General features: G+C 41.9%; 1 protein-coding gene across 1 annotated transcript in view; it reads left to right on the top strand.

Moving 5' to 3' along the window:
- Positions 1-27,670, top strand: part of akap6 (A kinase (PRKA) anchor protein 6) — a 232,711-nt gene that overhangs the window by 79,585 nt on the left and 125,456 nt on the right. The window contains exons 12-13 of the mRNA XM_085391037.1: positions 813-909; positions 2,658-2,860. Coding sequence (XP_085247163.1) covers positions 813-909; positions 2,658-2,860 — 300 coding nt within the window. The remainder of the gene's footprint in view (positions 1-812; positions 910-2,657; positions 2,861-27,670) is intronic.

Genomic DNA, 27,670 nt, shown 5'->3' with positions numbered 1-27,670 from the left:
ACCATCACCTTAGCCTGTACCTCACGGTGTCCTATTATTAAACCAAGATTTCATACAAAAAATCTCACGGTTTACCTCATGTCAATGTTGCAACTTCCCAAAATGCAACAGTGTAAACACATTTATGAGTAACAAAATATGAGTAATACAACAGCACATATCCACACACACGCACACACACACACACACATACGCATCAGATCAAAAAAAGGCTATAATGGTGTTCAGAGACCTGACTGGAGTGTTTCCCAACATCGCCTCAGGCAGCTCTGTGCCTCCATCCATCCATCTGTCCATCCATATCATAGCTTATTTTTTGCTTCTCTTTTATCCTCCCTTCTCTTTGTGTGTTTCCTGCTTACATTACCACAATTATGCTTTTTTTTCTTGTCTTTGTTAATCTGCTACCCTTCTCAGAGAGAAAATGATTTTCACAGTCAAGTGTTGTTTTTAAACCATGTTAATAAGAAAATGAAGTTTACTGCACAGTAGTAACCGTCACTCACAAGGTAGCCACACCCAAAATTCTCTCCTATGTTGTTTGTTTTACTCAAAATAGCATCAGACATTGTAAAATGAATATCATGCCCTATTAGGTGATACTTAAAGCTAGCAATTTAGACTACAAACGCAGCAGAAACCTGAGGTGATATATCTAGTGAGGATTAGAAACATGAAACACTTCTTTTTACAATCACTGGAGTCGCCGCCCTGCTGGACTTTATAAAGAATGCAGGTTTGTTTTCATCTTGTCTGATGAACTCTCTGGATTCTGGTGATGATCTGCATCTGTTTCTCTATGTGTGTTTTAGAGTTTCAAGCTAAACGTGGACAGTCGCGCCGCTCTGAAGGAAAGCATAATGGAGGAAGGCAAAGCGCTGCTCACCATCATCACCTTCCACCATTCTGGTATTTTCTTGCACGTATTCATATTCTTTCACATATCAAATATGCACACACACACAATAACAGGATACACATTGAAACACACACACACAGGTGGCCATAATGGAGCCCCGACCCTATTCCATTCATTATTAATATTTGGATTAACAGAGCGACCTTCAGAGAGGAGACCTCATATGAATGTAGCCGAAAGAGAGACTGGGAGAGATAAAGACAAAGAATGAGATGAGTCGGGAGAAAAGACGAAGGAAAGAGAAAAAGAAAAGAAGAACAGCAGGCAGGGGAAAGAAACATTGAGTATACAGTAACGGCGTATTTTTTCAGAATTTTTGAAGCTAAAGATGGAAAAGAGAGAACCGAGAAAGAGAGAAAGCTGTGTTGTTTTCAAATATCTGAGCAGTAATAGTGTGTTGGGATTTGGGAATATTTGTTGCTTACCAACTTGATAACATAACAGACTTACTAAGATGAATAATTACAAACTAAACAACTTGAACTACAGATTTCTGAAGAGGTTTTGATGAAAATGGTCCGATGATGGGGATTGTTCTGCCACTCATGTATCAGATTTCTAGAAAATCAAAATGTGCAGAGATAATTGATCTCTAATGAACATCCCAGCAGAACTCAGTTATTCAGGGCCAGATTTCCAGGGAAGACAGAGAAGATGGAGGAAGGTGCTCCACTTTCTAAAAGCTCCAAAACCTTTTTAGCTTTTTCATGAAGCAGAAATGTGTCAGAGTGGCGTACACTCTGTGGAATAACCAGACTACAGTCACCACGAGCACATGAGTGATAAATTTGACTGATTAAGGTTTGGTCATTTGCATCACTTTTTGATGTTATTATGCAACCGTATATCTGGAGACTTTCCTGAGGGACCTCTAGTTTGTAGCAAAATTAGAGACTCGAATCATCATTCAGCCAAGACAATAAAACCCATGATTTTAATGCCATTTGTCACCTCGTTAGCATGCAGCCTATCTGCAGCCTACAACACAGGAAAAAAAGCTTAAAGATTAAGGATACCAACAGGCCTATGGGTGGAAACTGGGATTTAGCCCAAGGGAAGTGAAATCTATCACTATATACACTAGAAAATATTCATGACTTCCAGGAATTAGAATTTGTATACCTTTGTAAAGTCTGAATAACGATAAAAAACTGCCTTTGCGTCACTTTCATTGCCACTATCCTTGTTCTTATACTTTCTGAAAAGCGTAAATGAATGTAGTCACTAATGACCTATGTTTTGTAGGGGTGTTTCAAAGGTAACCCATCGATTTAATGGATAATTAGCGTTTATTTCAACCTGGCTTAGTTCCCATTATCGTACACACTTTGCACTCTGCGACTCTGTTGTAGAGATTCGTATCAGAGCAGCTGTTGCAAGATACCTGCAGCACTCAAAAAATGTCATTTTCTGAGCCACAAAAGCCACATTAAAAGGAAAACGCTCCAGGCCGAAATAAGCCGGAATTATCCTTTAAGGATGAAAATAAAAGTATGACGTTACATTCACTTAACATAATGTGGATTTAAAAGTTTTTTAAAAGATATTGTGGTCTTAGAAAAGCTCTTCTTTAGTCAGATAGAGGAATGGAATTATGGGTATCATTTTTCTCACCGTAACTATCCCAAGTCTCTCTTTCTCTCTTTCATTATTATCCTCTCCCTGTTTGTCTTTCTCTGTGTTATCCATGGCTCTCTCTCATTTTTTCAATTTTATCCCTATGTCTGTCACCCTCCAGGTCTGAAGGATATCCTCCATATGGTTTCCAGCCAATGGGATCAGCTCCAGCGGCAGATCCGGCGCCAGCATAGCTGGATGCTCCGCGCCCTCCGCTGCATCCAGGCCCGCCTCCTCTATACCAACCAGTTACACAAGCCCTTCACAGCCCCAGGGGACCCGTCAGCCAATTGGCTGCCTTCTTGCCCAGCAGACGGCCTCAAGGTAAAAATAGCAGCGGTGGTTTTTATTTTCTGTTTAGCTTCGAAGCTTTCGGTTATTCTGCTCATCTGCTTATTGTTTGTTTTTTATTCCTTGATTCATATCCCTCCATTTCCTCCCTGGTTGATCCCTATTATCCCTCTGTCTTACTGTCTCTCTCTCTCACACACACAGACACACACAGTTGGACTCAGTTGCTCAGTGTATAAATTTCATTTTTATTTCCTGGCAGTCCCAAAATTTGGATCTTAACTGTGCAAAAAAAGCTGCCTGAAGCCTACATCAGTATCTTGTCAAAATAGAATACTGAAAACTTTTCATATATATTTTACACTTCAAACTCTTTATCTGACCTTTAGTACCTTCATTCTTGTCCATCTGCTCAGACTTTAACTTTCTTCTACCTTTATCACATTTTTTCCTTGTTTTTCTTCCCTCCTGTACGCGTCTACCTTCAGCTGTTTTATCCCATTTTCTTGCTGTGTTTCTAAAAAATATTTTCCTTGATTAAGTTTATTACTCATTTCTGCTCTGGATATATCCTTTTGTAAACAGGTCCTTCCCTTCTTCCCTCTTTCCAACCTGTTGGGCTTTCATTTCCCTTCCTTTGATCCATTTTCATTCTTTCCTCATTCTCATTGAATCACTTTCATCTTGTTTTATTTTCTGTATTTCTCTTCCGTATTTCTCTCTCCTTCTCTTTCTCCTGCTCCCCTCCTTCTTCTCCTGCAAACCTGACTCTGGTTGTTTTCAGATTGTTTAGTTGCAATTAGAGCTGCAGCAGGCTGATCACTGTGATCAGTCAACAGTGACAGCCATTAGCCAGCTACCACCTCTGTGTGCGTGCGTGTTTTGTGTACATCTTATAGTGAAAGTGTAATTTTGTATGTATGCGTATCAGTGTTTTCCTGTGTATGTGTGTGTGTGTGTGTCCATTAGCTGCTTGGCCACAGCACATTAACAGTCCATTCATTATCTGTGTGAATCTCTCTCTGCACTTAATGCTTTGATCCGTAAAACCCCCAAACAACAAACTAAGGTGTGAACCCACTGAATTATTACTGTTCGCTGCTTCAGAGCACAAACACACACAAGGCATGTCAGCATCACAGGTTTCCCATACTTCTGTGATATTTTAAATTATTCAGTATGTGTCTGTTCTGGGCAGGTGAACAATGAACCCAAACTAACCGATGTACAAATCCTGCAAGATCCTCCATCTGTAGGAGACAATCTGACTTCCAGTGTTGTAACCAGTGGTGCTTTTAACTCTTTCTGGTCGACTGTCCGCCCACAAAACAACATTTGTGCCAGTGTAGAACCTATAGTCATGTGCTAAAATGAGCAGCTACATAGAGAGGTGTATGTGCTTTGGATTGGGTGAAACCATACACTATATATAAAAGATAAAAGTTGCCAGAGTGATGTCATTCTTTGGGTTTTTTTTAAGGATTTCATCATATTTAGCAACAGAGTGGAGTGCTACCTTTGCAAAAAAACAAGCCCCTAGCATTAGCTGACTAATGCTAGGGGCTTGTTTTTTTGCTCTAAAAATATACAGGCAAATCAACCAGGCACACATAAATTCTAATTAATATAAATATATAAATACACTGGAATTGCATTCACAGTATGGATTGCTATAATAATAAGAAATGTATATTATTTGTCACTTAATATCATTAAAATTATAACTTAAGCCTCAATAATGTTGAAAGAAAGACACAAGAAATAGAAAGTGGATTTTGCATAAAATATGAAAAATGATTACTAAAAAGTCCAATGAGAGTCCTGAGAGAGAGCTAACAAGAACATTTGTTACAAACACAAATGAAGGTAAAATGGCAAACTGACAAACAAGCTGAAGCAAAACCAGACTCAATCTCAACAAAGGGGGGCCTAAAAGACAAAGTGGGAACAAACATTAATTAAATTAACTAAAAGCTAAAGAAACAGCAGCTAGTGACTTCTACTTAAAATGAATTATATTTCACGATTTATTTTGGGGGGGGGGGAGACAAGCTTAAATCATGTGGCGAGCATTTGAAGGCAAGTAAAAGCCAAGTTTAAAGTGAACCTTATCTACTGGTACAAAGGATGAAACCTGGACCTGAGCCCAGGTCAAGAACAAAGTTATTCAATGCAAGTTGGAGTTGAGTTTAAAATGATTCAAACCCCTTCTTATTCAGGAGGAGTCCAGTTTACAAGTTTTTTGACTAAGTTGCAGTTCATTGAAGCCAGGCCTAAGTTTATTCTCAGAACATTCAACTCAAGTCTAGACTAGGGTCAAGTTAACAGCGAAAACAGTGAATTCTTCCCAAGTCAAACACGAATGAAGACTCGTTAAAATAATGAAGTCAATTTTATGGAATCATCAAGACCTCATCAAATTAATAAGTTCATTAACAGCAGAATTTCAACCAGTATTTTCATGGTATACAGATGTATTTTTTAGCCCTGTTAGGTAAATCTCATATAAAGTATGTAGACAGCTCCAGGTAATATCTTAAGACGTTAGAGACAAAGTTTTGTCTGTTGGTCCTCAAAATAACTCAGTAGCAAGCCTCATATCTGGTGATACCTAAAAGGAAAACGATGATTCTTGCAAGATTGATGAGTTTGTGTAGTGCATTCAGCAGATACTTTCCTCAAAGCTATGAGATCTATCAAACATGTTCAGTTCTGAGCAAACAGCACACGCGAGTGGATATTGCACTTTAAGACTGTATTGTATTTTGATGTATATTTTAACAAGAAAATAAGACCATCATAGACAACACCTGAGCTCTTTCCGGTGCGTTCCAGTGTGTTGCTGTTCTTGTTGACCGGCTTTCGGGAATGTTTAAAAGTCACATTGTAGTAGAGTAGATATCTCCAAAGTTAGCTACAAGTAGATCTCAAAGTTAATGACCACATATTTTTAATGTTATGCTGTATATACCTGTGATCAGGAAGCACAGCAATGTGAGCGCAGAGGGATTCAGTAGCTTGCTCAGTGCATTTAATGTTATGGATAATTGGTAACATTTCACTTTTTTTTTTATTATCACAAGTCACATGAATTCAGCACCATCAGACAGCTTGATAATGTGCAGGAAATAAGAAATAATCTAGCTTTACTGTGTGTTCATTATCTGCCAGTGCTCTTTAATGACAATCAGATGCATGGCCTAATTACTGCTACACACACATGTGCATGTGTGTGTGTGTGTTTTGAGGGAACAAGGTCAACCAAGGGCATTTTGTTTACATGCTTGCATGCATCTGTGTTTATGGGCCTTGGTAAAAAAGAATGATACAATGACCAAGGGCAGAGGGTAGGTAGATGCACTGCAGTTCATTTGTTGTGCATGTTTTCAGAGCAGTAGTGGCCATGAGTATTTATTAGTGTCTACATATGTGTGTGTGTGTGTGTGTGTGTGTGTGTGTGTGTGTGTGTGTGTGTGTGTGTGTGTGTGTGTGTGTGTGTGTGTGTGTGTGTGTGTGTGAGAGAGAGAGAGAGAGAGAGAGGGAGTTTAAATGAACGTAACCTTGACTAAAGGGCAAAATAAAGGGCAAATTGGAATAAATTTATCAAATTATGAAGCCTTGTACAATATTTATAACCAGCGGATTCACTATTCATTACAAAAGATTAAATACCAACTTGTATCAATAATTCATCCTCTTAATCTTCATTTTTAGTGCAATTAAGAGCAGAGGCAAATGACATATTTCACACCCGGCTCGAGATGGTTAGCATGCAATTTAGTGACTGTGACTGCTTCTCTGTGGGCTGCTGGTGCCTCTGCAGCTGGATATGTCATATAATTAGACACATTTATCTAAATGCATTATCATCTGCAGCAAATAGTGACAGCACTCATAATATTCCTTAACTTTTTGTAACAGTTTTTCTAAAAGAAGAAATATAGAAATCTGGTCATGAGCCAACAACTTAAACGTAAAAATAACCTGTAACATAATTTGAGGGTGAAATACCCCTCTGTTCTTATTCCCTGGATGTGTGAGCTTTGGTTTTGCACTTGGTGTCACTTTGTTTTCACTGTGCTGCTTAGTTTTAATTTCTTATTTGGTATTTCATGAGGTTTAAGCACCAAACGTGGGTTAAAATATCCCCCTTCACAGAATTAACATTGCATGTTGACAAATTGTGGTAAAGGGTACAGAGTGACAAGTGACCCCATCAAATGCATGTATAATGCGCTATTATACATTATGTACAATACTGTGTGATTAGGACTTCATAGTGGCTATATAGGATACAACCAAGTCAATGAGCAGTGCATTAACAAAAGGTAACTGGTTTTGTTTCCAGTGTACAAATGCTGGTGCTTTCCAGTGCTGAACTTATATTATTAGCATTCAACCATTTATATTAACATAGGAGCATTTCATATGAACACAGTTTGCCTTTTTGTGGCAAATATTAAAGTGGCTTTGGTGCCATTTCATTTTTAGTTGTAAGTTCAAAAAATAATCGACTAAATGCTGAAAAACTCAGCTATGATCTCTGCCATGTAATCAAAACACAAACAGAAAGATTTCACCATGTTTACCATGCTCTGTTGAAATAAAAAAAAAAAAAAAGTCAGATTCATGGCAGCTTTACCATTTTTCTCAAGTAAGCTTGATCACTTAAGACTGACTTGCTTCTTAGGCAGCTGATATAAGTTGCATTGCACTTTTGGAAACTTGAAGGTTTATATTTTTGCTTTAGCGTCGTTCATTCTGTCAAATTTCAATTTCTGACTCAGAGCATTTTGTCCTTGTTCGCTCCCCCTCTATTAATTCTTAGCTGATATGGTCGCCGTAGCAACTACAGGTGTGGTGTGAGGTCATAAAATTAGGCTGAGCCTTAACAAGCCTCCGAAGACTAATAGCGCATGTGTGTGTGTCTCTTGGTGCTCATAAGAGCTTGTTGTTATTGATGGAAACATATGTCGCTGACAAGGTTGAAGACTTTTTTGTCTTTCCGTGGTGCGATTTTTATTTATTCTGCTTTTGACTTTCATGCTCTTTCTTTTCATCAATGAAAGATAGAAAATAATGACTTTCCCCCCAATTTTCCATCCCTTCATTATCCCTTACCATTCCATTGTCCGTCTGTCCTTCCATCCATAAGTCTCGATATCTGTCTCTCCTCTGATTTCCTCTCAGTTTAAATCCCTGCAGACCTTTACATTGACACAACCTTCTTTGACTCATGATGTCTTTCCTTGTACCGTTCTTTCACTCAAGCTCCATCTTTGCCTTCATCATCCAGCTCTGTCCCTTCCCTCGCCTCCCTCTCTCTGTCCGTTCATCTAGAGAGGGGTGATTCATATAAATGTCAGGAAATATCAGAGCCGGGGTGGTTGGATTAGGCAGCAAGTGGAAGATACACTGATACCAGCAAATATAACGCCGCGACAGGACGGCCAACACCGGGGATTAGGACTCACACACACACACACAAGCAGAGACACCGCGCAGCGAAACGGTTGTGTGTGTCATATGACAGTATTGCGTTATGTGACTTTGTCAGTGTGTCGCTGCATTTTAAAGATTTGTTGTACATGTGCGAAGAGTGTTTTGTTGCATATTGAAGATGAAGGCAAGGGTTGCGTGTGTGTTTTGGCAGGGGTGGGTGAACATGGAAAAAGAGAGCGCGCACGCACGACAGACATAGAAAGGTGTTTAATACAAGTGTGAAAGCAGTGTAATATTTAACAGCTTAGCAGGATTTGTCTGTCACATTACAGGGGATTGTACCGAGTCTGCTAACACACACACTTACACAGACACACAAACGTGCGCGTGTTGAAAAGGTGAATGGATGTTTTCGGTGACAGCTGCTGAATCTGGATCTTTTTCTCTGGAGTTTCATCACTCAAATATTATAAAACTGCCACCATGTTTAGACAGCATATTACAAATGTGGGGGGATATTTGACAAGAACAAAGTATGAACATGATGGAGTGGAAGATGGAGGAACTTTCTCTCAGTAAATCTAAAGTTTGAAAGGAAATTTCTCAAAAACAAAACATTATAACATTAATCTGTTTAATTAATTTTAATGGAATAAATGAAGATTTATGTCGCTCTTTATAGAAATTCACAGAAATCCAAAAGTAAATGGAATATATAATGAAATAAAACAGGTGAGGATATTTAGTTACACTAACTCTAATGGGTTACATAACCATCAGTTTACCACAATCCTAAAAGCACCACATAGTGACTAATATTAACCATCTCAGTATAATGCAGTGTTCTGCTGTGAAAAACTTTGATCCTGGTGAATGTTTGAAATGTTCCATCAATCCTGTTACTGTTGCACACTAAGTACACCCCAAGGAATAAAAACAGCACTCTCCCATTTGTAGGGCAGCGAAGAGCTTGTGAACCACTACAAAAACACTGGCATTGATCCGCGACGTTCTTTTGACACACAAAGTCAACTGTATAAGATACATGCAGTGACTTAGATATATGCAAAAAGAGGTATAATAAACAGTACACTGGCTGTTAGATCAATAAATATTACATTGCTTAAAGCAGGTCAGCGCCTAACTGTGTGAAACAGCCATACATCTAACAGCCTACTAACCCTAACCCTAGAGGTTCAGACTTAAAATTAATTTGAATAAAAATTTGTCTTAAATACGTATTTTCCCATATGTTTCATCTGCTCCAGGTGCATGCTTGAAATATACACTTTGCTCAAATGCTGCATATACATCAAATTCATCTTTCACGTGTCAGGAACATGCCAATTTCCACCGAGGGGTTCGGAGGGGTTGGTGTGAGTTTGAGGTGTGTCATGGATGGTGCGTTGTAAGGAAGTTGATTTGTTGACATTAGACCAACCCCTCATGTCCAAAGGCTAGTCCCTTTGGACATGAGGGGAAACAAATCCTATTAGAGAGCTGAACCTGACACCTGGCTATCCACCTGTCCCCCCCCCCCCCCCCCCCCCTTTCCCCAAGAACACAATTTTTTTTCTCATGTTTCAGTTTTAAACACAAGTATAGTGTATAAATGTGTATGAAAGTTTGTGTGTGTAAGAGTGAGAAATTTACAGGTAAAACTGCTAAGTGGCCTCTGTAGGTGGCTCCTCACAGAGTATGAGCTGTGTAAAAAAACGTGTGTGTGTGTGTGTGTGTGTGTGTGTGTGTGTGTGTGTGTGTGTGTGTGTAAAGCACTTGTACATTTGTGATTGTGACTGTTGGCACTTGTATGGTGACTCTGAATGTGTATGTATGTGTGTGTGTGTCTTATCAGTGTGGCTGGTGGAGACAGCTTGTTGGCCCCAGGCCTCCATTTCACCCTACAGACCACACAGAGAAGGACGGGGGAAGGAGAGGAAGGGAGAGAGTGAGAGAAGGGGGGAGGGGAATACAGCGAGTAGGTAGTGAAAGAAGAATGAAACAAGGTGGGGTCAGATGAAGAGTCAGTCTGTTGCCTTACAGACGGGTAGCAGATGAAAGACGGGAAAAAAAACCCAACCAAACTCTGACTTTGAAGAGGTGAAATATTCAGTAGAGATTTAGCATCCACTATTTCCAACTCTGTCGTTTGTAACACACCTTACAACATAAAATGACTTTACCAAGCACAAATTTGTTACCATAAAAATGGATCTGAAGGATAAAAGGCCTCAGTTCAACATGTCCATATGTAACATGAGTCAAAGCAAGTGAAAAACGAATGGGTGAAGATTGTCACGGATGTCAAGCAGTGATATGCTCGAGAGCAGAGCTCCACCTGAAATGAGAAATGGTAATTTATTGCAGAGCTCAAATTCCTATAAATACCAGGATTCAAAATTTAGCTATAATTTAGTCGTTTTAGCAAATGCAAGAAAAGCAGGAGGAGCTGAAACAGAGAAATGGAACTCCTTTTGTTTAAGTTATTTCTGAAATCAGAGCATTGAACACCGCAGAGTATTTTTGAAACTGAGGAGTGAAGAAGTCACATGGAGAGGAAAGGGGGCTAAAGTAAGGATAAGAAGAAGCAGAAGAAAAGATCGCGGGCAGTGGAGGAGGTGTTGGAGGAGTGGAGGTGATAGAGATCCAGGTTTGGTTGACTCTGAGCATGGAGACTGAAGCGTCCTGAACATGCAGAGTGGCTCATCTCCCCCTCTGAGTGATTTAAATATTGACCTCAGGTTATTACGAGCTTTTTAAATCAAATTACCGAGTGTTGGACTCCTGCCTGATACCTGATATAGCCAATCAGACAGCTTGTCCCGCTCCCGGAGCTCCACCACACAGCACTTTACATAAATTAAGATTAAAGTTAGGAAGTTTGGGAGTTAGTTTAACCACGCAGTGACACTATATCAAGATAGTTTGTGTTAAAAAAAAATCTCAGTGTTGGTGTTAATCCCTGGTTGAAGATCTGCAAAGCTGCATTTCCAGGTCATTTGAAAGCGATAAAACTTGGCGCTTAAACCTGGAGGGTTTTCATGTTACACAGCAAGCAAGTTTCACACCAACAACACTGTAGGTTGTTAAAAATGAATAAAAAGATGAAAATGTGTTGGATTAGGGATACAGTGTCCTCCATAATGTTCGAGACACTGACACATTTTTTGTAGATTCACCTCTGTACACGTCCACAGAGGACTGTAAACCAAACAATCGAAATGTGACTGAAGTGCAGGCTTTCAGCTTTAATTCAATGGGTTTTCCCAAAAAATAGCATGAACTGTTTAAAAATTGCAGCCATGTTTATACACACTCTCCTATTTTCAGAGGTTCATAATTGACTGGAAGGGCTAACGTAAATTTAAATATTTAATGCTTACAAATCATGGACATCACAACATGTTGTGTTTCCTCCCTTGAGTTGCTAAACTCTCACTGAAGCCACCTTGAGTTGCTCCACTTGTTTGTGGGTCTTTCTTTCAGTAGCCAAAAACATGCTCTTTGGGGTTGAAATCATGTGACTGATTGGTCATTGAAGATGATCCCATTTTTTTCCTTGTTACACTTTTGGGTTGCATTATGCTTTGGGTCATTATCCATCTGCCCCAGCTGTCACTGGGGCAGGCTCCAGCCCCCCGTGACCCTGAACTGGATAAGAATAAAATAGATGGAGGGATGCTTTATAGGGTTGAGGATAGATATCACAGAATTATACCAGACAACAAAAGTATTACTAAAGGAAAGCATACCTACTCTAAATACAGCAACTTAAATTTCGCAACATATAAGACAACAAATACCCTTCTAAATTTAAAAATAAAAACTGAAAAACGTTATTGTGAACTTTAATTAGTTACATTTAAAACATTTCCTGATGTTTTGACCTTCATGTATAAGTTAAAGCTGATCCTTGTCTAGAGCGAAACTTTCTGTTCGCGTTGATACAACGTGCTATGGACCTTTTCCGGTTTTGTAATCCCTCATTAAGTGCGTATGTATTCACGATGAATTCATGATGATGTTTTGTATAAATCACACATCTGTTTTCCGGTTCTTAAACTCTTAGAAACTTTGACTTTCCCCTGCTGTCGTCCTCACATAGAGCCACTCGTGAAGCCAATTGAGTATAAATGACGTTATAATTGATGCTTTAGTCAAATAAAGTTGAACACGCTGAAGTTCTTAAAACTGTTTTCTGACCTTTTTGCATCAAAGCCTGCGTGATATTGAAAGCTAATTTTGTTAATTATCACCAATAATCTGCCGCAGCTCATGGAAATGACTGAAATCAGCCTAAATTAATGCTCCTCCAAACACATACGGTCAGTGAATCCACCGTTTTTTTCTTTTTTAATCCAAAAGTTGTTGAGACACAAAGTAAAAAGTGTCTCACACGCCCCTGCTCTCCTCCCTCCCACCTGCAACGTCTATAACAGCTAAATGAAATATGCAAATAATCGCCGCCGATCCCAATAAGAAATAATTAACGCTGTCTGCTCTCTGTGACAGCAGGTATTAGCATGCCAAAGCACTCCAAAATGTAATTTATAAAGTGAGTTTAAAAAAACACCAAGCTCTTTCTGTGTCTTTGCCAACGGCAATCTGACGTTTCTAATGCACTCTGAGAGAGGGAATAAATTGATAGTGGTGGCACAGGGCTTTTTCTGTTTTAATTTTCCATTCCTGATATTTCTCAAATATTTAATTATGGGGATGGTAAAAGTGAATATGTAAAGTGGGTGTTATTTTTTTTCCTTTTTTTTTTGAAGCTACAGATGGTTTGTGTCATATTACCTTGTTAAACACGGATATGGCGGTGCTGATTATTAGAGGAAGTAGTTGAGTTTGATGAAAGTTGAAGGAAAAGCGGTGGCAGCGTTGGGCAGAGCAGTTGGTTAACGAGCCAACGCCTGGAGAGCGGAGAAATGAGTTTGCTTCCTTCAGCTCGACTCTGGTTGGTGGAAAATTAAAAAAAAGAAGAAGAAGAAGTTTGGGATTTTCACCTCCAGCTTTCTCTTAGTGGTGGGAGGTGAATTCTTTCACCATACATGTGTGCGTTTTCTTTAATGTAAAAGTTTATTTCTTTAGAAAAAAATAAGGTTGATCCATTCATCCAGATTGACATGAGGAGCATTAATTACATCAGTGACTTTGCATACTCGTAATAAGGAGTAATCCGGGGCTTTATTCATCTGTTTGTAGAAATAACTGTGGAAAAATCTTTTCAGCAAGCGTAAGTAAATGCAAGGACAACGTTATGAACACAAAGAAGCCTGACTTGCAGAGAAAAGGTGGAGGCCAGTGCGGAGGAAGCATTTAAAACTAGGAACCAGGAGTTTGAGCCTCATGTACATATGCAACAGAATTAACTGACGGTGTATTTTAGCAGAGATTGGGAAACCAAGGCCCTCCTCGGTCAGGCACAGAAAGACCCGCATAACAGAATTAGGAAGTAGCTCTTACGAATGTTCAGGTGAGTGAATGAGACACTTACTGTGAGTCCAGATTATTCATTGTCATGTTTTTTGAATACGAAGGTATCATTCTTAATAGTTTCTACTAATTTGTAAAACTTTGTTGATGGAAAAACGAATGAAGACCAGACAGAAACACATTTTTCCCCCAAACTAAGAGCCCTGAAATGTTTTTTTCTTTGAGTAAAATTGGATGGTGATGTGATCTCTACTGAGCAGTTGAGACGTAAAAACCTCCTGTCTCCTACTGCTTTGGGTATTTTCCAGCTGATTGAAAAGATGCTCTGAAACAGTGGACGCTATTTATTTTTCATTAAGGAACGTTGGCAGAGGAATTCTGCTCTGATGAAAAACCAGACACGTTTTCAAACACCCACACTCCACTCGCGCACACACAGACACACAAACACATGTTTCGTGGACACGTAAACTTACACATGAATATAAATTGACGCATCTATTGCAGATACACGCAAAACAGACACAAAAACACAAACACTCATGAACAGACGGACTCTCTAGCTCTATTTCTCTCTCTCTCTTTCTCTGTGTTTTACAAAATCTCACACACACACACACACACACACACACACACACACACACACACACACACACACACACACACACACACACAAATAGATACTGGCCTCCTGGTGACTTAATTACCCCCTCCCCATTTCTCCTCTCAAATCCACAATCAAAACCACATTTTGATATCATTTCAGTCATTTGTATTCATACATCAAGGCAGACACACTTTTGTGCAAGAGCACACACACACACACACACTCTGTCTCAGTTTCTGATCAAAGATACTCCATCTTGTTCTTAAATAAAAGACAACAAGGACCACTGTAGGCTGTAATTACTGTCAGAGCGTCTGATGCCGAATTTATGTGAGTGTGTGTGTCTTTTGCACCATTTAATACTATTTTAGAAATTGTGTTTGTGTACGTCATTTGTGACGGGTACCTGCAAAAAGATTTTTCTTTTTCTTTTTGTTGGCGAAGAGCCGAGCAGCAGGGCAGGCAGAGCTGTTTTCTTTGCTTTTACAATGAAAAGGAGGCCAAAGAGAGCGGGAATAAAAGTGATGAACAGAATAGTGGATGGCAAGAAAAACAAAAGAGAAGTAGCCATGTGAGAAGCAGAAGGAGGGAAGGAGGAATGCAATGTTGAAAGGAAGAAAAAGAAAAGCAGGATGAATGGAAGGACAGATTAGAAAAGGATGTGTGGGGGGAAAAACAGCAAGATAAATGTTAAGATGATTGGGACAAGATGAGAGCATGAGGGGGGATAGATAGAAAGGGATTGGACTAAAATACAGAGGTGATGGAATGAAAACGGGCCGAAGAAATTGTGTGGGGGCGACTGAGTAAAAAAAAAATAGTTAGAGAAAGGGAGGAAGGAGAGAACGGTTAAGAAGACAAGGGAGGATGTGAAAAATGGAAAATAGTAAAGGAAGACATGAAAGAAAAATAGGTCTGCGGTAGAGAAACGAGAAGAAAGATGGGGCAATGAAGGGATAGAGGAACTGACATTAAAAAGACTAAAAAAGCTCAAATAAATGCATAGAGGGATAGTTTGACGTTTAGCATTAAAAGCAGAAGAAGTGAAAGGTGGACAGAATGGTAAGAACCGGGTTCACCCAATTAAGAGATGAAGCACTTAGGATTAGAAAAAGACAGGTGAAAACAGACGGTGAGAAGGGGGGAGAAGAGATGGATAGAATAAGGTTTACTAGTGGAAAAAAACGAGAGGAGAATGATGGCGGTACAGAGCGACACAAATGAAGAAATGAAGAACAAAAGATGAGAGGAAGGCAGGAGGAATTGATAGAAGACTGATAAAAGCAAGGTTGAAGAGTGGAAAAGGGGGAATGCAGGATGTACAAGGGGATGGGGGGGGGGGGGGGGTGAAGGGATGGATGGATGGATGTGACAGAGGTGTGGAGGCTGTTTTTGTCTCTCTACCTGTGAGGCACAGTAAATCAGAGGCAGATAAGGTAATTCTGTGAGCTGTACATCATCAGGCTGCAGACAGTTTTATGGCCAGCAGATTGGCTGTAAGGGCTGCTGATTACAATGAGAGAGGGAGAGAAAGAGAGAGAGAAATTCAAGTGTTTTGTATTAAAGCTGCATCTATAAAAGTTTGATAAATAATAGAAGTATACTCTGTGATAATATACCATACTGCCATATATTTGTGTTTTCTGGAAAACAGATGTAGTTATTTTAATTACTTTGTTTATTTGTCTGCTGCCATGTATCTACTTTCATGCTAAATTATAAAAAGACATGATACAAAGCACCTCCATTAATACTTTAGTTTTAGCTGAAGCCCAGTGTTTTAATAATTGAGAATTAAAAACATGTATTCAAAAATTAGACTGAAATATCTTTTCATTTTATTGACCGAGACGGTTGGAACATTGATTAAACGGCTCAAATCAAATATTAAAATCTTAACATTAAAAATATATTTTAAGTGTTCATAACTGAGAAGGTGAAAGTACTAGCTGATTCCAACCACACCATTAAAGTTGGATAAGATCAACATTATAAAAATTTGAATGGATTCATAAAGAGATAAAAAGGTCTGTTTGCTGACATTAATGAGCTTTGTACTTACAGAGCCTCCTCAAAGACGCCTACATAATAGTTCTGTATTGATAAGCCTACAGAGAATTCTAACTAACAGCTATGATGACCTTTTTCACCCCAAACTGTGTTTGATTTCATGGTTTTGGTTCTGTGGTAACAAAGAGCAGGCCATTTATCAAGTAAAACAGAGCCAAAAGAATCCAGTCTTTAAGTGATGACGTATGAACTCTGCATTTATTAAGGCTGTTGTGTTTTTAACCTGTTTTAATGGTAAATGGACTGGCTTATATAGCACTTTTCTACTCATCTGAGCACTCAAAGCACTTTACACAACTAGTGCATTCACCCATTCACACCCATTCACACAAGCACATCTTTCTAAGTGCTTCATAGCTAACATTCACACACATTCATACTCCGATGGATGCATCGGAGAGCAATTTAGGGTTAGTATCTTGCCCAAGGACATTTGGCACGTAGACTAGGGGAACCCAGGAGTCGAACCACCAACCTTCCGATCAGTGGATGACCTGCTCTACCACCTGAGCTACAGCCACCCGACCTCCCTAATGATTTGTATCTTGTTCTGTTTAAGCAGAACAAGTCCCTAAAAAGTCAGTGATCACTGTCGGCCTCTCTCATTTTTTATTATCACTATTCATTTTAAAGCTCAGTTTTTAACACCTTACAATGTAACTACAGCCCAGCCCATGCAGCAGTATATCAATGACTAACCTCGTACTATGGATGGATTGTCTCAGTTGTTCTCCTGACTGAAGTTTGGTCTGTTTACAGCATCCTGCCAAGCGATTGCATTTGTCCCTAACCTTTGGGAACCCTCACGTTAACTTTTATAGAGTGGAAAAAATGTTAGCGTTCATCCTCCAGCTTCACTGTGCTAATGTGTTTATATTATGCTAACCATTGCTGTGTAGCTAGCCACCACGTAGCACATCATTATATACCAGCTAGTCCAACTTTAGTAACCCTACAAACGTCACTGCTGTTTAGTTTCCAGTCTTCATTTATGTCAGAAGTGATAGCAGAGCTGATCGTTTAAATTTTTTCAGAAATCCCTCAGTCAGAACATGCTATATCATCTTTAGATGGAAGCTAGCGAGCTAACTTCCTGCTAACTTCTAACTCTGTTAAATTAAAAAAATTCTGTTTTCATGGATGCCTGGATGTTAAACTTCATTGTTAAAGCAGGTAGAGCAGGCGCACCGATCATTTTATTGAAGATGAAAGGATTTAGACAGTTTTTAACTCTCCGTGATGCTGCAGTGTTCGTTTGATTTTGGGAGCTGAAGCGGAGTTTGGACCCAGAAACGGCTAATGATGTCAGACTTAAAGACTGGATAGTATATACTGGGCATACACTGATAAGTGAACTCACATGCAACTTCAGTGAGACGATCAAATTCTTTGTGTGCCTGATATTGAAATTTGCAGCTATTTGCTAAAGAGGTTACAATGTCAATTTTTGTACTTACTTTAATTAGTCACTTGAACACAACATTTTTAACTGCTTGCTGCAATCACTTGTCATGGTATTAGCTACCATCTTTGGGATTGTGCTATAAACCCAGTTTCATACCCAGTGTATACTACTCCGCTTCTTTGTTAGCCTTTAAATAGCCAAGATACCTCAAAATGACCAAATTCCTGCAGTAACCCAAACATTAGCACAGCGTTACCATTAACCCAGCCTAATGTTGCTGTAGCTCATTGTCATTGGCCTTTCGTGTTGTTTGTCAGAGACAACACAAAATACTTCACACATGGAACGAGTTCTACTGACTTTATATTAACCATGTCTCAAGGAAAGTTATTTGACAACAATTATTTTTATTGTTTTATCACCTGGCCCTAAACCTGTATTGATCATAACACTTTCTCCACCTTTATGGACAATCAAGACACTATGCAGCATGCATCTGTTTTCAAGGCTGCTGCTTTTACATGTTTCCGTGGTGTCCTTGAGGACCTCAGGGCTCAAGGGTACCTCACTGCCTCTTAATGTCATGGTTAAACCTGCAACCTCTCAGACACATCTGGACTCTCCAGACTAGGCAAGCGGTGAATATTTCAAACACTCCACACAGCAGATCCGCACCGGACTAGAAATTACAAATGCCGCTGGTGGTTAATTACGATTTCATGATCTCCTCCAGTAAAAGGAGTCCAGTCGGTGAAGAGGGGGTTGAGAAGGACACAAAATGGCTGCTGAGAAATGGCTGCTGGCGCTGAGCTGCGTTACTGTATGTGGAGTGAAAGCAGAGGGTGTTTATTTAGTACTTATTCTGCCCTTCATCATCTCTGCTCCGCTAATCCACTGGCTGCTGTACGCACCACTGACCACGCCGTATCGCTAACCTCTGCCTGGATCACAGAGAACCGTGTGTGTATGTGTGTGTGTGAAAGAGAGAGAGAGGATGATGTCTATCCCACCATCTGAAACCTTGTTAAATATTCATTGACAATTATTCCACTTTGACCAAGGAGTTGGATGATGCCGCTGCAGAGGGAGAGCGAGGGAGTGAGAGAGAGAAACTGAGAGGGAAAGTGTGTGTCTGAAAGAAAGAGAGTGAGTGTGAGAGATGAAAGCAAAGAATAATAGAAGATTGTCTTGGAAAAATTATGATAAATCACTTGAGTGTAAAATCATTAAATAACCTGCAGACAAGCCACAAATGCTGACTGACAGAGAGACAACGCCCACTTAGACTCACCCGCTCCCTCTATACACACACATACACTCCCAAACCCACCCCCACCCACACATACCAAGGCTGAGCATGATTAGGTGAGCATATTAAATATTAAATATGAAATAGTGCCCTTGGTTGACTTTCCTGCCATCTGACAGGCTGACTCTTGCTAAGAGACAAAAGTAAAACACTCAGCTAATCCAGGTGCAATAACTCCTTTCTGCTCTGTGTTAGGTTCGTGATGTATTTGCTTTGCTGTCTAATAGAAACCCCGTTTATATGTCTGCTTTTTTAAGAACACACATTTTGACAGTCATGCAGCTAGTAAGGTGTGTAAGATTCAGGTTTTTTTAAATCTTCAGACGTGAAGCACAGATATGTGCTGTTATTGACGTGTATTCATCATACCTGAATTTTCTGTGAAGCTATATAGAACAATTAAATACATGAGAGCTTCATGCAAAGATGATAGATATAATAGATATAAATGTGGACTTGCAACAAAACAGCAGCAAAGCTAAACAGTGAGTAGGAAAAAACAACTTAGTAGAAATATGAATAAAAATGCAGTACTTAGCGACACATTTATTAGGAATCTGAACTGTGTTTGGTTTTCCTTTGCTTTCCAACAGCCTTAGTTTTTGGATGGATGTTGGAAACCTTCCAGTAGGGCTTTTCTATGTTCTATGTTCTATGCTTCACTTTCCTGCTGTTAGCCTGGTCTTCTGCCACATCCTGGGAACGGCACTGATATCCACTGAATTCACTGTTGAGTTCACAAAACCTTTTTGGGATAACTTTTTGCTTCATTGAATGTTTAAAGTAATTGTCCTGGAATTAACCATAACGCCAAGCACTTGGTCAGCAACAGCACTCAACAATACTCAATATCTGGTCATCCTGGTCCTTCTGAGTTTCCCTTTTTAGAATAATTTTTGGTTGACCCAGCTGTGTTAATAATCCAAGAAGATAGGCAATTTCAATTACTGTGATCACATTTTTCCGTACTTTGACATTTGAGATATATATCAATTGACTGTGCTTTAGGCCTGCGGAATTTGCAGGCCTTTTTAGCGTTGAGCTTCACAGAAACTGCCAGCAACCACTCATATCTAGTTGAGGAGTACTCTTTTTCTTCCTTTGAATTGATGGTCACCAGGCGGTTAACATCCAGTCTCTATGCTTGTGGGACGGTGTCCTTTGTCACATTCTATATACATATGAAAATAGCCTTCAGCTTTCATGTCCCTCATCTGTGGAACCAGCTCCCAGTTTCTAACCTTCTTTCCCACTATCGCCAAAGTTCTTGCTCATAAGGGGTCGTCTCATTGTTGGGGTTTTCTCTCTGTTATTGCAGGGTCATTGCCTTACAATATAAAGCACCTTGAGTCAACTGTTGTAGTGATTTGGTGCAATATAAATAAAACTGAATTGAAAACTCAATAGAATTGGCCAACCTTACTAAACCGCAACAGCAGGCGATTACTTATTTGTGCACGTATGCTTGCTTGTTGCCATAAAGGATGCAAAATCATTGACATTGCAGTTTTTGTTTAACCAGCAAGCTGAAAATTGAAAACACACACAAAGAATAATGAATTAAAATCTAACGACTGTGTCATGAATCGCTGTGTGGCAGGCAAGCAGGAGTGGTGGACCCAAAATGCAGAACTCAGACACGGAAGTGAAACTTAAGGCGCAGCTTTATTGCTGGGAAAAACCTCGTACAAACTAAACTCACCAAAAGAAAACCAAAAGTCAGAACAGAGGAACCAAGGACTGAAACACTGGAAGGAAACACTAAACTGGAGCAGGAGACCAAACACTAGGGACATAGAAGCAGAACACACAGCTAGTTGAGGGTACGACGCGACACTGACACAGAGAAACACAGGGCTTAAATACACAGACGGCAGTAATCGAGGGATGAGAGACAGGAGGGGAACACACCTGGGAGAAATCACAGCTGACGAGACAGAGCACACTCACATATGACACAAACCTTCACAATAAAACAGGAAACTCAGACACATGGAACCAGACAAGACATTGAACTAAACAGACAGATTCACAAACAGATGGGGTGACACCATAGACAGAGACAGACTCAAAGGCAGACCAAATATAACACACAGAACTCAAACAATAATAATCATCATCATCATCATAAACTAGAAAATGATAACTAAAAGCGCTGGGTCACCGACCCAGGACCATGACAGTACCCCCCCCTCAAGGGCGGGCTCCAGACCGCCCAACAGAAGCACAAAAAACAGCCAAAAACAGAAAACAACCCCACCAGGGCGGGCGGCGGGGGACCAGGAAGGAGGGACAGAGCCCAGAAAGACCCAGAAGGTCAAGTTCAGGGGGCCGACCCGGAGGCCGACAGCGCAGGAGGCCAAAACGGTTCAGTTCCGGGGGCCGACCGTGTGGACGGCAACTGCGACGACGGGCAAACAGTTCAGGGGGCCGGCCGTGCGCAAGGCAACGGCGGCGACGTGGAAACAGTTCAGGGGGCTGGCCGTGCGCAAGGCAACGGCGGCGACGTGGAAACAGTTCAGGGGGCCGGCCGTGCGCAAGGCAACGGCGGCGGCGAAGGAGACGACGGAGTAGTTCAGGAGGCCGACCGCGCGGAAGGCGGCGGCGAAGGAGACGACGGAGCAGTTCAGGGGGCCGACCGCGCGGAAGGCGGCGGCGGCCCTCCAGTCCCAGGCGTGCTGGCCATGGCCTGGTGGGCACAGGACCAGTCGAGGCAGGACCAGACGAGGCCGGACCAGACGGGGATGACGAGGATGCAGAGGCCGGACCAGACGGGGGTGCAGAGGCCGGACCAGGCGAGGCTGAAGCAGAAGCGGAGGCCGGACCAGGCAAAGCAGCTGATGAGGAAGCCGAAGCTGGACCAGGCAAAGCAGCTGATGAGGAAGCTGAAGCTGGACCAGGCAAAGCAGCTGATGAGGAAGCTGAAGCTGGACCAGGCAAAGCAGCTGATGAGGAAGCTGAAGCTGGACCAGGCAAAGCAGCTGATGAGGAAGCTGAAGAGGAGGCCACTGCAGGTGATGCGGAGGCTGGACCAGGCGAGGATGAAGACACGGAGGCTGGACCAGGCGAGGATGAAGACACGGAGGCTGGACCAGGCGAGGATGAGGATGCTGAATCCGGACCAGGCGACGGCGTGGAGGATGCAGCAGAGGCCGGGCCAGGCAACGGCGTGGAGGATGCAGACGGAGGCGCTGCAGCAGGTGGCGGCATGGATGAAACCGCTGCTGCAAGCGTGGATGAGGCTGCTGGTGGAGCAGCTGGAGGCTGGATGGGCTCCTCGGGCCCCCCAACTGACGAGAAAGGAGGCTGGACGGGCTCCTCGGGCCCCCCAGCAAAAACAGTCTCAGAACCAGTGGGCACTGGAGCCCCTGGCACACACAGAACAGAACCAGCAGGCGCGGAGACTTCTGGCAGGAACGCAACAGGACCAGCAGGCGCGGGGGCCTCTGGCAGGAACGCAACAGGACCAGCAGGCGCGGGGGCCTCTGGCAGGAACGCAACAGGACCAGCAGGCGCGGGGGCCTCTGGCAGGAACGCAACAGGACCAGCAGGCACGGGGGCCTCTGGCAAACACATGGCAGACTGCAGCTGCACAGAGCATTGAGTCTGCTCAGGCAGCAACGGCCGGGTGCGGTCCTCAGCTGGCTTCTTAACCGCCAGGGGTCCAGAGTCTGCTGGGGGCTGAAACCCAGCCTCTGGGGAGGCCCTGGAGTGAATCTCAGTCTCAGAACTGGCCAGCTTTTGAGGACTGATAACAATATTGTTTGGTTTGTCTCTCTGATTAGGATTCAAGGTTGTGGAACAGTTCTGTAAGGGTTGGATAGACATAGCTTGCTGTACCGCAGGTGTAGGTGAAGATGATGGCTGTATAGGTGGCTGAGCTGAGGGCAACTGAAGAAAAGGTCGGGAAAATGATGGTTGTGAAGTTTGAAACCGAGCTGACGATAAGGCTGATGATTCCTCTACCAACTGAGCTATTGACTGGGCTAAGGATTGAAATAAGGTTTGTAGTAAGTCAGGCTGTGGATGTGACTGTGCTATGGGAAGCGAGGCTGAATGTGGTGGAGGTGGCGACTGAGCTTCGGGCCGGGCGGCTAACTGAGCTTCGGGCCGGGCGGCTAACTGAGCTTCGGGCCGGGCGGCTAACTGAGCTTGGGGCGAAAATGGTGGTGGTGGAGTTGGTGTCTGGGCTACAGGCGGCTTCTGAGCAGGAAACACAGGACACTGAGCTACAGACGGCTGCTGAGCAGGGGACTGAACTGAAAGCGGACGGGCAGCTGACTGAATAAACATAGCTCCAGAATAAACAGTTCCAGATGAAACAGTCTTAACTCCTGGGTCCGAGGGAGCATCAGAAGCACAGTCTTTTGAACCAAAGTGGAAACGATCGCTCTCAAAATGAATACTGTCATTTTCTGGAACAGGAGGAACAGAAGATCTAGAGTTCATGAAGCTGACGTTAGCGGCCTTGGGGGAAACGGTACGTTTATCCCTCGACACAGAAGGCGAATGTAGGGGGACTTTGTCACTCACCCTAGGCGGTTGGTCGAGAAGAGTCCCAGGCTCCTGCCGGAGCCGTGAGTGCTGGCGGCACGTTCGCCGCTTCCAAGTAGAAGAGGAAGCAGCACTGGCAGAATGTGACAAGGAATGGCTCGGCTGTGGCTGCTCCTGCTGTGAAGTGGAAACGCTGGGTGAGTCGGGCGGCACGATAATAATCCCTAACATCTTGTAAAAGGCTTGTGCAGGCGTGAGCTGATTGCTTGCAGGCTCATAGTAATCCTCCCGGGACCGGCTGGAGCGTTTTCTGCGAGACCTGGGCGTCCGCGGGGAGGAAGCAGGTGAGTGGACCGAAGGGTAAGCAGCTAGTGAGGAACGGCAGCACGGAGGCCCTCCAAGCGCTAGCCGAGTCCCGTCAAAACGGGAGCTGCGCTTCCACGGTGAGTCCGCTGGATCCATTACTGGTCGCGTCGTTCTGTCATGAATCGCTGTGTGGCAGGCAAGCAGGAGTGGTGGACCCAAAATGCAGAACTCAGACACGGAAGTGAAACTTAAGGCGCAGCTTTATTGCTGGGAAAAACCTCGTACAAACTAAACTCACCAAAAGAAAACCAAAAGTCAGAACAGAGGAACCAAGGACTGAAACACTGGAAGGAAACACTAAACTGGAGCAGGAGACCAAACACTAGGGACATAGAAGCAGAACACACAGCTAGTTGAGGGTACGACGCGACACTGACACAGAGAAACACAGGGCTTAAATACACAGACGGCAGTAATCGAGGGATGAGAGACAGGAGGGGAACACACCTGGGAGAAATCACAGCTGACGAGACAGAGCACACTCACATATGACACAAACCTTCACAATAAAACAGGAAACTCAGACACATGGAACCAGACAAGACATTGAACTAAACAGACAGATTCACAAACAGATGGGGTGACACCATAGACAGAGACAGACTCAAAGGCAGACCAAATATAACACACAGAACTCAAACAATAATAATCATCATCATCATCATAAACTAGAAAATGATAACTAAAAGCGCTGGGTCACCGACCCAGGACCATGACAGACTGCTTTAGATGTAAGTCTTTGTAGAGCCTACATAACATACTTGAGTGGTCGATGTCACTCCCAGCATTTATAGTTGTGTGTGATGCATTATGTCTTAATTAATTTGCCGTTGTGCCTTAGTATTTTACATGCGGTGCCAGCCATGAAAGAAACAAGTAAATGCTGGGACTTTTTCCCTCCCAGGTCCCCTACTCTTTGTTTTTTTTTTTTGTTTTTTTACAAAGCCAAATATATATTTGACCACATTTTATTCCACTTTCTACATTCTCTCACATCCATTTCAGTAGTTCCTCAATCTCCCAATCATAGGAGGTTGCGTAAGCGTGACACATGGTTACATTTCTGAGAAGGAGATGTCAGGCTACCGGTGAATCTATACATGCAGTTTTTATGTCCTAGTGACAAATGAATTGGAGGTTTATTTGCTTAATTACTGCCCAAATGGGTGTAAGAGATTTTTCGACATGGTGCAGAGTCCTGAGAGTTTCTTTGAATTGACTTTGAATGAAATTAAACAAATTGATAATATTAACAAAATGCTGTGATCAGAATCCCAGCCAAACCTAGGATTATTTCTAAGAGCCAGTCAAATATATTTTGTCACAGTCAAATTTTATTGCTGATTTACTGATTTTTTTAAATTTTATATAAAAAATTCAGAATGGTCTGTGTTCCAATGTCTTCATACTGCCCCTGAAGACATTGCTGTTTCCTGGTGTTATTGGGACACTGTGGTACTATGCCCCACCACTGTAGTGACAAACGCCCTCACAGGCATTGTTACAGCAGCTGCTGATTTAAGCCAACTGATCCTACTGGTTGAACTGGGTTTTTCTACCACGGCTAATGAGGCTGGAAAAAATATCCAGATAAAGTCTCAGCTAAGGAGTGGGTTAACTGTCTCCCTTGCTAATTTGAGGCTTTAAAAAAATAAATACGTTTTTTTTTTCTCATTGGAGCTAGTGTGTGGCATTGTCACCCTGGCAACCATAATAATCCAGTAAAGAAAGCCCTCGGGGGCGATTGTGGCATATTGTGGCAGATGCCAACAGCCGTAAAGCACTTTGCTGTCAGAAAGACCAAGGCCAAGCTGTTCTTTCTTTCTTTCTTTCGTTCGTTCTTTCTTTCTAAGAAGTCCCTTTATTTCGTATTTTCTACCTCCCCCGTGTTGTTCTCCTCCTCCTCCTCCTTCCGTCCATCCCTCATCTCACTCTGTATCAGTCAGTAGTGTTTGAGGATTGTAGCCGCTGTGTCACATGCGTTAGTTTTGATTTATGTTGATATTGAAAATAACTGGATTGGTGTCCTTGAACAAAACGAAAAGCCCGGGCAGATGGAAGGTAAAGAGGAGGCAGCGGTGGGCTGGAGGTGGAATAAAACGAGGTGAATCTAGACAAAGAAGTAAAATAAATGAAAAGGTGAACCATGCACTCACTCTCCTCTCTCTGTCACGTCACACATTAATTTCAGTCCCAGACGATCTCCGTCAAATTACTTCTAATAGCTGAGAATTACACAGAATGGACCTTAATTACCTGTAATTTACCCCCCAAAATCTTAATTCTCCCTCTGCCACCCGTCACGTAAATAAATGCCACATCTAATTTGCTTGTTTTGGGGACCACACAGTGCATGGTGATGGATATGAGAAGCCTTTGAATCAGTTCAAGGTAATTTGATTCTGGAGGAGCCCGCTGCATTTTTAATGTCCTGAACTCAGCCAGGCATGAAATAATGCTTTTTCCCCCCATAGAAATCAGAAGTGCCATATTTGATATGGCCACAGCACTTAAGCTTTGAAAAATTTTGTCTTTTTTTCACAAAATAAGTTATGTTTATGTAAAGAGCATCTCAATACCGGCAGAAAAAAAATACTCAGGTGATTAAGCTTCTCCGCTTCCTGAATGACTTTGTACTACATGTGTACAAGCACACAAAGGAAAGGGGGTGGATCCATGCTCTCTTGAAAGGATTAATAAATAATACTGCATAAAAGCTTCTCAGTGAATATAAGTAGACCTGCTTGGTGACAAATGCACAACAGTAGCTTCTAGTAAGCTTCTCCACCCACTCTGACTCGACTGTTTGAGAGTTGCTGATCTTCTCTGCAGCCTTGGTAAGTTTGGAAAAGGAGTGCACTAATCAACCTGCTAGTTCTTGTAGCCCACCAAAGAACCCTCTATCTCTACAATCCAACATAGTAAAGCTGGAGTCCAACCCACTGTGGAACAAGAGACTCTGGAGGACCACACCAGCTTGGTTGGCCTGTTGGTAGAAGCAGCACAGATAGGCAGAGCCAGGGCTAGCTGGTTGGAAAATTAGAATAAGTAATACTAGAATGAGTTGGCAGATACTCTGAGCAATTAATCCTACCAGAATGCACCCAAGCAACACAAGTGTAGAATGCCTCTGTAGGATTATTGTCATGATCCATTAGCAGCACTGTGTCATTGGAGGTGGCAGAGCTTTACTGCTTATGATACAGTACCTTTGCATTTAATGTATAACAATGTTTCATATTTCATTAAGTGATCAAGCTGCTATATATGCTTTTTTATGCTCTTTTGCAAGACTAAATCTTTACATTGGAGTTGATGTGTGCAAACGCAGCAGGACCCATGGAACTACAGTAGACAGTTTCAAATACTGTACATTAAAACAAACTGTAATTATCCCTTAATGGATTTTATTAAAAAGGAAAAAGATACAGAATAGTAACAGTTGCCATTCAAATAAAACAAGTGGGAATATGATTCCACAGAGCTCATCTTTTGTTGCTGCACTTTTCCGTCTTCCTTCTGCGCACACGGGAGACAAAAGCACACACTCACTCATCACCATCATCTGCCTCTCTCTCCTGCTGAGTCTCTGTGTGTGTGTGTCTGTGTGTGTGAGAGAGATGGCATTGTAGCAGGAGTTTCTACAAGTTGTTTTTTAAATCATATTTGATTTCATGCATAATTAGCTTGGCCATCAGCAGCCGCCAGGCCACA

This window comes from Rhamphochromis longiceps, linkage group LG19 (genome assembly GCF_057381845.1).
Source record: "Rhamphochromis longiceps isolate RC_006_pf linkage group LG19, R_longiceps_female_GT1.1, whole genome shotgun sequence".
Lineage (NCBI taxonomy): Eukaryota > Metazoa > Chordata > Actinopteri > Cichliformes > Cichlidae > Rhamphochromis > Rhamphochromis longiceps.
Note: the sequence above shows the minus strand (reverse complement) of the source record. Positions and strands in the feature narration are given on the sequence as shown.